The 12,185-nt window shown below is 31.7% G+C and overlaps 1 protein-coding gene across 6 annotated transcripts in view; it reads left to right on the top strand.

The window, feature by feature from the left end:
• Window positions 1–12,185, top strand: part of LOC143240143 (pantetheinase-like) — a 78,931-nt gene that overhangs the window by 17,032 nt on the left and 49,714 nt on the right. For 4 of the 6 annotated variants that reach the window (XM_076482080.1, XM_076482083.1, XM_076482082.1 and 1 more), the window contains exon 3: window positions 5,505–5,668. In XM_076482080.1, coding sequence (XP_076338195.1) covers window positions 5,505–5,668 — 164 coding nt within the window. Of the gene's footprint in view, window positions 1–5,504; window positions 5,669–6,689; window positions 6,813–12,185 lie in introns of all 6 variants that reach the window. The other 2 variants (XM_076482085.1, XM_076482084.1) reach the window with 2 other exon arrangements.

Raw genomic sequence — 12,185 nt, 5'->3', positions numbered from 1 at the left:
TCCTTACACCTAAACTAGATATTCCTTTTCCTGGTGATTGTAGACAGAATGACAGGATATCAGTAGCTTATTTCTACTCTTTTTTTTTTTTTTATGTGCCCTCTCAACTTTCTGCGGATGTTTCCAGATTGTCCACACTTCCTGCACAGGTATGTTACGTTTTGTTTATATCCCTGTGTCTTAAGATTCCTCTCCTTATTTCTGGTCCTTCCTTGGATTGCCTTATTCTCCCACATTCTCCAGATATCATGACACATGTTAATAAGTTTACAGCACATTTAAGGTCTGTGATCAACACGCTTTGTCCTCCCCTCCTTCTATCTTAGATTATTTTGCATCACCATTTCATCATTAAGGTTTTCCTTCTCTGGACTCTCAGTTTTTGGAGTCTTTGATTCAGGTGTTAGGATCTGACCTCTAACACCCCCTGTAAGATGTTTCCAGGCTCAATTTTCCTGTCTTGCTTTACTCTCAACTACCCTCCTGCATTACTTTCCATCTTCTAAGCAAAGTTGTCCATCAATCCTCTGTGAAATTTTTGGAGGACACTTGCTCCCTTTTCTATTCCATTTTGGCATGCTTGTTTTCCTTGGCCCTTTCCTTTCAAATTTGACTTTTTTTGTTGGTATCATACATTTTTAGTCAATGTACACTTACCCATGATGTATTTATGGGACCTTTTCCTGGCTCCATTTTTAGAGAGGATGATTTTTGGAAATCTTCCTCACTTTTTGGAATTCAGGGTGGAAGCTGCTTGCTGACGGACCTCCCTTTCATTCTTGGTCTCTCATCTTCCACAGCTTTCACCTGCTACCATTTCTGTTTCCTGACCTCTTCCTTCCACCTCTTTGCTTATTCATCTTTCTTAGGTATTGATGGCTAGTCATGAAATTACTCATAGTTGGTTCTTCTTTTGACAATGACACTGGTGACTAGGAAGTAGGTTCTGGCAAGATTGGAGAACATTTGTCCAGGTTTGTATACTTTTGGAGCAAATTCACCTAGGATCTTTGTATGATACAAGTGTTATTCGAAGGGCTTTCCCTTAATTTTCTCACTCGTATCCTGTTTCCTTCTCTTCAGGATCCAGTTTCTTTCCAGCATGTATCCAAAACAGTTTAGTTTTCTTCTTCTCAGGATGATATTGAACCCATCATTCACTCTTCTTTTGGATTCTGTTTAATTGGTACTCATATAGTATTAGCTTTGAAATGATTGGTTAATGATTAAGGCCATAACTGGATTGTTGTAAACTCCAGCTGTGTTGATTTAAAAAGAAAAAAAAACATGTATGGCTATTATATGTTAATATGTTAATAATACAGTTATAATTTTCTGAAAACATTGACGGTGGCTCATGGAGCTCCTTCACTATATCCATCTTGGTTATACAGCATTATAAAATACAGATATTCAATTATAAGTTAGAAGCATAACACAATGGGGAAAAAATACACTTACAATTTATTTAATACTAAAGTATCCATATCTGCTGGTGGCTTTGCAACTGAAGATGATGATTTGATAGCTATTGTTGTAGAAAGTTGAGGGATCCATCATGTATCCTGGAACTTTATCTTTTCCATTCTTCATGCATCTCTTTCACTCAATTTGATGGGTAGAATGAGGAAGAGGGATTTTCATTGCTTAACCCCTCTCTCCCCCAAGTTTTGTCGTGAGAAACATTACTTTGTTCATACTTTGAAGCAAGCAAACTATATCTTCTGTCAAACTTGCACAGTTAATTGTATGTGTTTGCAAACAAAATCAATTATGTTCTGCAGTAATTGTTTTTTTGTTTTTTTTGTAAAAGCATTTGCAATCATGCCCACACACACACAAATATATTTATAGGCAAAATTTGGATACTAAATAGAGGCAAGTTATGATATAATTCATTCTCATTTCTTTGAATGATACACATGTGCTAACAAAAGTCCTGATCATTACCTTTTAATACTTACAGTAGTATGTAAGAGATACATTTAATGTCTTAATATGGTATTAATAATCCTGTGGATTGAAATAGTAACACAAAACTGACTATAAACATGGGAGAATGCATGACCAGCTTGGATGGGGTTTTAGTGTAGTTAATATAGACAACTACATGGTGAACTGCATATACTGTGAGAGACTCAGTTATGCCAGACTCCTTTACATTATGTTAGATTAAATAGGATTTGGTATTATGAAATATGAATTTTCAACTGGTAATGTATCATGTTTTGATAACCAACTAAATATTTTAAAACTCTTAATATGAGATGAGAAAAGATAGCACTTTTGTAGTGTTTTTTGGACATATAGTATAGTTATGAGTTATACTGATTAATCAAAACCACCAATGGTGTAATGTGATCATTTGCAGTGATAAATTGAATAAGAAATTGTAACTCACTGACTAATAAATGTGAATTTCTTTTACTAACAAAATATGTTATTGGATAAATCATGTTAAAAATCATAAAAAATTAGTACATAAACCCTAAGATAAAAAAACTGCAGTAAGACTGAAGAAAATGAAGTGTAAGGAAGTGCATATATACAAATATGTGATAATTAGTTCATTCATTTGTATTAGGCCTTATCACAGAATTTTTGGAACCAGTGATGTTATAAATTGTGTTAATAGAGTCATAGCTACCCCGTTTTTTTGTGAAAACTGTATCTAAATAAGATCTGAAAAGGATTGGCTAGTTAAGTCTTTGTGGTAGTTAGAAGAAGAGGTAATTAAATAATCATAATTGTCTTTATCATTATCATAATAATAACTAGTAATGAGTAACTAATTTGGTCCAGTGGTCCAGAAAATGCTGGATGTAGGTCCTATATAATTGAACAAATTCATTATTATGTGCATCTTGTTAGGATTTCAGTTATGTACTCAAGATGTTCATTTGTGTATCTGCATGGCCTTATGCTTCTTTTTACTTCAGCTTCACAGCTTTATTGTATCTTTTTTATATTCATTTTCATACAACCAATTAAAATGCAAAATGTCCCTATGATTCACATAAGTTGATTATTTTCAGTTTAATCATGCTCTTATAAATGTTTAGTTGGAATATAAAGATTCATTCGAGTTAACGCACCAGCATATTTAGCCATATATGTAATAGAAGATTAGTGAGACTTCAGTATAGAAAAGTGAAAATTTCAATTTAAACGTATGATTTGAGAACACGTATAATACCTGTTTTATATACATTTTATGCATAAAGATTTTCATTTTGTTATATCCATGTTTTTGTTTAACATGTTTGTTTTCTATGTCATAGTTTTGCAATTTTGCTTTGACTCAACTTCATTTTTTATAGCAAATAGTAATATTTTGTCAGATTTAGGGTTATCAGGTGTAAACATGGTTTTTGATAATTTCAAAAAAATGAATGACATGAGCCTCTTTGAAAGTACCATGTGACTCGCATTATTTTTGTACAAACAAGAGGTATGTTGTATTTTGTAATAAATAAACCAGTTAAGAAATAAGGAAGAGAAAAAAAAAAAAGGATTTAGAATTCATATGTTTGTTTTGTAATATATATAAATAACATTTTGTATTTTGATGTAATACGTGTATACAAGTAAGAGTTTTTCTGCCTAAACATATTTTAAAACCATAACAAAAGCTTAAGAATTCTCCTTATGAACCAAGCTCAAATAGCCCTTTACAAATTTAAAGTACTGTGAATCACATTTGCATAACATGGATTTAGCAACATATTGTGCATCACTCATGTGGTAGCTTACTGTAAAACCATGTCACTCGCACGTGAGTAATGAAAGAACAAACGTGTTAATGTATTGACAGATAATTAGATTAATAACAAAAGTAACAGTTTAATGCCTTTATTCAATATTATTACTACAACATTCATATTTTGATACATCTGTGTGTATGTGCATAAATAAGAACTGTAACAAGGTGGGAAAAAAATAAAAATAAGGAAAATAAGGTACTACCATTGGGGGGGTAAGTAAAATGAAACTTACATCTTGAACTTAGCATTCCTGCCCCCAATGTGGTGGAGACACTAATTAGCACAACATTGAACTATATCAGTATGCTAAGTTTACTGTGACTGTTGTGCTTTTATATGTGGCTCAAGGTGTACATCTGCATATATGAAGTATTGCCAAGTTCTTAAATAATCTTATTTTTAATTATATATTTTTATATTGATATCCTTTTTATCATTTACTTTTAATTTATAGATCAAAATAATGTGTATCTGTATTATAAAGTAAAGTGTTTTCAGTTTGTAATTCAGCTGGATAAATGCTGTCAATAACAATATATATACACCCCCACTGGTACAGTGGTAAGTCTACGGATTTACAATGCTAAAATCAGGGTTTGAATTGCCTTGGTGGACTCTGCAGATAGCCTTGTGTGGCTTTGCTATAAGAAAAAACCACATAAACAATATATATTTCAGAATTATTTGTGCTTATTAAATCATCTATATATATCTGTAAGTTAAAGTAAAAATATCTGGATTTGCATATTTTTCAATAAATATATTTTCATAATTGTACAAATATAAATTTGCTATACAAGTTGAATACTTAGCTCACATTGGAACTTCTATCCAACAGGATAAATATTTTTGACAAAAGAAAAGATTTTAACTTTCTAATTTATGGTTTATTCTCCTTAAGTAGTAATGTGCCATGCCCATCTGTTATAAACATTATAAATTTGCAGTTATTCAGATATTGTAAAATTTGTAGTAAATTACAATATTTTATTAACAATGTTCATATACTGATATGAAAATTAATTAGTAGTTGATGGATTTAATAAATAAATTTTAGATAAAGTAATTAAATTATTTTGTAATAAATACAAAAATGTATTAAATAAATATACAGAAATAAAAATCAGAGAAATTTTACTAAAATTGACTAAATGTTTAGTTACAAATATGGTAATTTAAGAACTTGGCAATACTTTATATATACAGATGTACACCTTGAGCTACATATTAAAGCAGGACAGTCACAATATACTTAGAATATTGATATGGTTCAATGTTGTGTTAATTAGTGCCTCTATCATACTGGGGGCAGGAATGCTAAGTTCACTTTCCCCTTACTTACCCTCAAATGGTAGTACCTTATTTTCCTCAATTTTTATTCTATTTTTATTTATTTTTCCCATCTTTTTATGTTTATCTTTTTCATATATTATTTTAACTTCTAATTTCTAATTTTAATGTGAGACTAGCAAATTGGAGGTTAAGACTGATAGATGGTGTATCCCCACTGCAATGTGTGCCTATTTCTTCAATCACCTCCAAAACTTAGGATACATTTTATAATTCCACTTTGTTGCTTGTACCCTAGAATATTTTTTTAAAAAATGCAGCATATTTTGTTAAGTTTTAACATGTTTTGTTTTGGCTTAAAAATTTATGGTTATAATTAATCAGAGGTTGGGATATTTAAATGTAATTATTTAATTTTACTAATATATATACATATATATATTTTCTTAGATCAGATTTAATTCAGACGGGAATTCTCATCAGTTGGCCGTTATTGTTCCTTTTCGAGATCGTTTTGAAGAACTGCTGGTATTTGCTCCATACATGCAGAATTTTCTTGATGAACAAAAAGTAAAACACAAAATTTTCATCATCAATCAAGTGGATCAACACAGGTAATCTAATGATTGAAAATACAGCAGTTTGTGGAGGTATCAGGTGGTGGCTTTAAAACTTAAATAACACAATTGGTGAAATAAACTATACTTTTGTATTAAATGGAAAAAAATTGTTAGGTTTTAATTTCCTTTACTGTACTGGTTGAGTAGAATTTTATAGTAACACATTCAAGGCCTCATGTTTTTTTACTACTCAGTATATATATATAATTTCTCCAGATGCAATGAAAGTTTTGTACTAAGTGCTGTCTAAAATATGCTATTTCAAGTAACTAACAACCTACTATACAGTTGGATACAATACTGAAACCACAGCAGTGTTTGGAATAAGAATGTTGTGTAGCAACAAATGTTTGGCTAGTTATGGTTAACTAGAATAAATTATAGTTGCCCTCAATTGAATGAATAAATGAGTTGCTTAATAAAAATTACAAACCTGGTGTTGCATTGCTCTAAATCAAGTATTGTACTATATAAAACTCATTAGTTGATATGAAATTAGCTGGCTGTTTTGTATAAAATGTTGGATTTTCATGTGCAAATTTGAACATTGCACATTCTTATTGCAGAAATTAAATAATATATATTGATTTTTGTTACAAGGGATAAAATTGATATTTGTTTAATTTTTCTTGTACAAGTTCAAGCAACAGCAGCTCATAATATAAATCGTGCATTTTGTAATGGCACAACTAATGAGCACACAGCACAGGGTTGGTTTAGAAGAGTTTAGGATGGTGACACAAGCTTTCAAAGTAGGCCTCAGGTACCACCCTCAGACAACCATTAATGATGAAGAATTGATTGAATCGGATATCTTTCAAGCCAAAAGAAAACTTGCCAACAAACTTAATGCTCATGATTTAACAGTTTCCCAGCATAGTAAAGCAACTGGCTTGGTGAAAAAGCTTGATGAATGGGTACTTTATGAATTGATTGAAAACCATCTAATAATAGAAGTTGAAATTTGTTTTTCACCCCTTACTAGTAACAAAAATCACCTATTTTCTCCATACAGTTATCACCTGTGATGAAAAATGGATTTTTTTACAACAATCAGTGATGATCCAGACAGTGGCTTGAATTTGAAGAAGTACCAAAACGTATGCCTAAATCAGCTCTTTACCTGAAACAGATAATGGTCAGTGTTTGATGGTCATCAGAAAATGTGATCCATTATTCATTTTTAAATCCAAAAGAAACTATCACAGCAGAGAAATATTGTTGTGAACTTAATTATGCATCAAAACTTGCCACGGAAATATCAAGCAATAGTTAATCATAGTGGACCCATAACTGCTTCATGACAGTGCTCGACCTCATGTCTCGCACGTTATTGTCTAAAAACTAAATGAAATTCAGTCTCTAACTTTACCTCATCCACCTATACACCAGATTCATCCCCAACAAATTATCACCTTTTCAAACATTTGGACTTTTTTTTTTAAAACGAAAGAAACATTTGCAAATCAAAGATCAATTGAAAGTGCCTTTGAATACTTCATTGCATCAAAGGATATTCAGTTCTTTAAAGATGGCATTTATGAACTTACAATTTATTGGCAGAAGTGTGTTGAGTCTAAAGGAGCTTATTTTGGTTAAATAAATTAACCCTTTCAAAGGCCATGTCATTATGTTTGTTGACTTGCATTTAAAATTTTATTGAATTCTATTTTATGAATTTATGTCAATAAGTTTGGAATCAAATTGTAGATTATAATTCAGACTTTAACATTATATATAAGTTAATTTTTTAATTGAAAAGTAAATATTTAATTATCATACATAAATATAGACTTTAGTTAGTTACATGGTATGTTAAATACTCTGTTTAGATCTAGATGTTTTGTGATTTTAAAATACTAAGTCTATAGTTTCTTACAAATTAGGAACTCGAATTACCAATATTTACATGCTAGAATATAAAATAAGAATTGTAGAGTTGCTGAAATGTCAGTGACTTTTAAATCATTTTGTATTAAGAACAGTTACACATTGCTTTTTACAGTTAAATTTCAAAAGAAATAAATGCTTAAAGTATTGTATTTGAAAATATGTTATTACAAAACCATTTGTTAAAACAGTTTACCTGCATTAACTTCACTTAACAAGTTTGTTTTGTTCCTTCCTTATTTTTTACTTCTTTTAAATGCAGCATTTTTTGGCAAATTTTCAAATTTGACTCATATTTAGATAAACTTCATAATGAGGCTTTTAAAATGGAATTTAAAACCAGTATTAATTTTCCACATTTACCATTGTTGATTACCTTGTAGTAATGTCTCATATTTTTAGGCCCAGTCTTTTATGAAAGCAATCAGTGCTACTATTTATAGCAGTCAAATACGTTTGTTCATTGTACTTAGTCATGAATGTAGTAGTTCAGTATGGAGGGTTCTAATAAAATCTGTCTTGTTTAAAGTGTTGCAAACAAATGTCTCGGAAATCAGGACAAAATGGTTTTATATCTTATCTTACGATAACAAGTTTGTAGCATTTTTAAGATGGTCTCTATCATGCTAAGTTTTGAGAGTCCAATGATTAAGCAACAGAATTGTTCATAAAAGTTGTAGGTTGTATTGTTAGGAAGGATAGCCCTGAGCCTAGTTATCTTTCCTTTATCTTCCTCTGCTCTCTTTCTCTCATGTTTTGAGTGTATGATGCTTTGTTTCAAAATTGCTTACTGCTAAGTTGAGGTTGTAGTCCAATTGGTCTTGGGCTTGATGTGTTTTCACAGTGTCTTTGTAAAGTTTTCTGTTGCCATGGTTGAGTTTAGTTTAAGGAATCTATTGTGGGAAGTTGCAATTCAGATCAACATGCAGTGTCCAAGCCAGTTGCTATTTGAGGACTTTTGACTCGGTGCTAGTAACATTTGCTTCAGCAAGGACACTGATATTTGTGCAACAATCTTTCCATTTGATGTAAAGTATCTTATGAGGGAATCATTGATGGTACTTCTTAAGGCACTTAAACTGTTGTTGATAGATCACCCAGGTTTCACATCCATAAAGAAGTGTGGGGATATTGACTGCTTTGTAAACCTGAATCTTGGTGTCCTTGCAAAGGTCATGATCAGTGAAAACATACTGAAACAGTTTCCCAAAAGAGGCACTTGCACATCAGAGCCTGCATTAAATCTCCATTCTGTTGATATACACTCTCTGAAAGAGATAACTTATGAGTAAAGGAAAGGTTCATCTATCTCCCTAGTCTTCCATTCATTTGTTATTTGCATGAAATTAGAGCAAGTTGGTGGAGCACCTTGGTTTTCTGGATGTTGAGGAAGAGATCCAAGGTTGGGTAGGTCTCTGCAAAGAGATTTAGCATAGTCCAAGTTTCTTCAGAATGTGCAAGGATATCACAGTCATTTGTCTAATCAAGGTCAAAGATGAATGTTTTAGACACTTTTCTCTTTGAGCAGAGAAGCCTCAAGTTGAAAAGCTCTTTGTTAATAAAATACTGTAATCACTATTAATTGTAGGAGAAAGGAAGGCAGTCTTTGATGAAATCAGTGTGACAGTGAGAAAGATGGAGAATACAGGTGTAGCAGTGTCACGACCTTGCTTGATCCCAATTTGAATGGGAAAAAGGTTTAGTTTCTGATCCACTATAGAAAATTTTCATCATTCTTATTATGGGAAAGCCATAATACCTTTATATATTTGTTAGAGCATCCAAATCTGCTCAGCACCTTCCATGATGCTTCTTGATTAACAGAATCAGTTGCCTTAATGAAGTTGTTGAAAACTACATATAGGTCCTAGTGTTGTTCCCAACATTTTTTTTTGCATCTGATGGGCAAGAAATGTTATATCAATGTATTCTCAAAGACTGCTGGTATGGATATTAAAACATTAATTAAAATAAAGTACAGAACAACATTTCGACCTTCTTAGGCCATATTCAGGTTAACAAAGAAAGTTTGCAATTGACCATTGCTGGTCACATCTTAGGGACAAAAATGTAAACGGATATGGGATATTGAATAATCAGTTTACATAACAAGAATGTTAAAAGTTAATTATTTTAAAAGCAATAGTTGTGAGAAGCTTCGTTATGTACCAGTCATACCTTGTATGTGCAATTCAGTTTTTATACTGGGCTTTTGTAATATTTTTGATGACACCTTACTCAAAGGTTCAAAGTTTTTCATTGTGTGTAATATTGTTGTCATTAGAGTGCAAAATATTTCTAGATTTTTCTGTCTCATGTTATAAAATCATGCAGATACATAGAGGTTGTCAAGAAAGCAAGTGAGGAATAATTAAACAGATCTAGATTAAGTGACTGGCATTTTAACCATGAAGAGCAGCTTATTAAAAAAAAGTTAGTTAAGTTAGAATATGTTAAATTAGAGAAGGGTGAAGTTAGACTGTGTGATTGTTCATAACAGGCACTATTTAAAGTGAGTTTTGCAGTGATATTGATATAACAGAAATGAAGGTAAATAATAACTTGTCAAAGGGTGTTCTAAAGCGAACCCATTTGTGTGTATTTTGATGAAAAGAAGACAGTTATTTGAAGTTTTGGATACAATTATGGTAACTTGCGGGATAACGTAAGTGAATCATTCATAGACTGTGCAGTGAGAAACTTTATAGACTTTTGACAAGAAAAAGAATTTAGAGATTTAGATACAACTTTGATAACCAATAGTGAAACAAATTTTTGGACATATGTTTGACTTGTTTTGAATATATTATTTTAAAACTAAGTGGATTGTGTGCTGTCTATTTATTTTTGACACTTATTGCTAACAAGTCACCGTAGAGAATCGGGCCCTATACAAAACATGACAGTACAGCATCTAATAACAGATGAAAATGCATGGTCACAAAGGTCAGTGGTAAAAGCCATTCTCATGATCCAGGCAGTAGCATCTCTTCTATGAAAAACAATATAAGTCACATGTATGTATGTTATTCATGATGATGAGAAAGCCACTTGAAGTAAAAATGTATTCTAAAGACGGTTCGTATGAGTATTAAAACTTTTATTAAAATAAAATAGAGAACAATGTTTCGACCTTCTTAGGTCATTATCAGGTTAACAAAAAGAGTTTACAGTTGACTGTTGTTGGGTGCATGTCTTAGGGGTGAGAGTGTAAATGGATATAAGATTGTAGGGGATATTGTTGTTAGATGTTAGGTTATTAATTAATGTAGGTATAAAGATGTTCCTTTATGTTGGTTCAATTTTGGTTTGAGTTATTGTGTAAGTAAGGCTTCTTTAATTTTGTGTTTGTTTGTATTTGTTTCCCTACTTTATGTTGTGCTTATTTGACTTGCAGTGTTCAAAACATTTCAAGGTATTTTTTTGTGTTCTTTGAGTCTAGTTTCCATTTTCCTGCTTGTTTTCCCAGTATACAAGTTGTGACATTGTTGCATTGTATTTTATAAATTATGTTGGTGTTATGTTTTTCAATATAGTTTTTATATAGTATGGACTTTAGTTTTGTACCTGGTTTTGAATAAAGTTAATTTTTACTGGAATGTTGTGTTTTGCTAGAAGTTTTTTCCAAATATTAGTTAATTTTTTGCTGACATTGTGAATACGTGGTATGCAGCAGTGTAAGGTTTTATAGTTTGTTGTTTCTTGGATTTTATTACTGTTTGTTTGTTGTTGACTGTGTTATTAATCTAGGTCTCTGTGTGTGTGTGTGTGTGTATTTTGTTTCAACTGTTTTTGGAGGAAATTTGTTGATGATGATGAAGTGTTTCATTTTGTTGATTTCATTGATAATTTTATTGGATGAGTATAGTTTAGTGGCTCTATTTACTTAAGTGAGTTTCTCATTATCATGAAGATGTTACATCAGTTGTCCCACAAAATAATCGTAAGTAACTTTGAGACCCTGAAAGAATATCCTAGGCAAGAGGATGAAGGCAGTTCAGGAGGATTTGGGCAAGGCTTTATCCCTGTGATGGAGAATAGGGCAATACCTCAATAATTCTTTTTAAATAATTTTGAGTATAGACAACGTGGACAGTAGTTTTGAATCTTTTTTGAAGGTCTTTAGTACTGTCTTCAGTTGTAGGCAAGGATAAAAACTTCTGATAATGAGGTTTGAAGAGACTTGACATTGGAAGTCATTTGCACTGCTCTTGGAAGTTTTTAGTGTTTTGGAGCAAGCTGAATGTTCAGAATGGATTTAAGAAGATGATGGTCTGTTAAGCAATCATCAGTCCCTTGCTTAGCTTGAATGATAGGGACATCTGTCTGGTTACAGGACATGTTGGATGAAGTAATGGAGGAGGAACCAGTGTTTACATGGAGGGTGTCTGCATGTAGCTTTGCATTTGTTGCTCTGTTTACATTTGCTGTTCATGATGACAAGACTATGTGTAGCACATTTACACAGTAGAATACTGTTGGATTTTCCTATTCTCAGTTGCTATAGTTTTTTGCAGAAAACTATTCCTGTTAAACTAAGGAGATAGAGTTTTATATGCTCAATGAAAATTTGTTTTTAATTAGAATTGTTTTCATATTTTTCTCGCAGGAAATTGTTGGA

Source organism: Tachypleus tridentatus, chromosome 13, assembly GCF_004210375.1.
Source record: "Tachypleus tridentatus isolate NWPU-2018 chromosome 13, ASM421037v1, whole genome shotgun sequence".
NCBI lineage: Eukaryota > Metazoa > Arthropoda > Merostomata > Xiphosura > Limulidae > Tachypleus > Tachypleus tridentatus.
The sequence above is the reverse complement of the archived record's forward strand: the minus strand, read 5'-3'. Positions and strand labels throughout refer to the sequence as shown.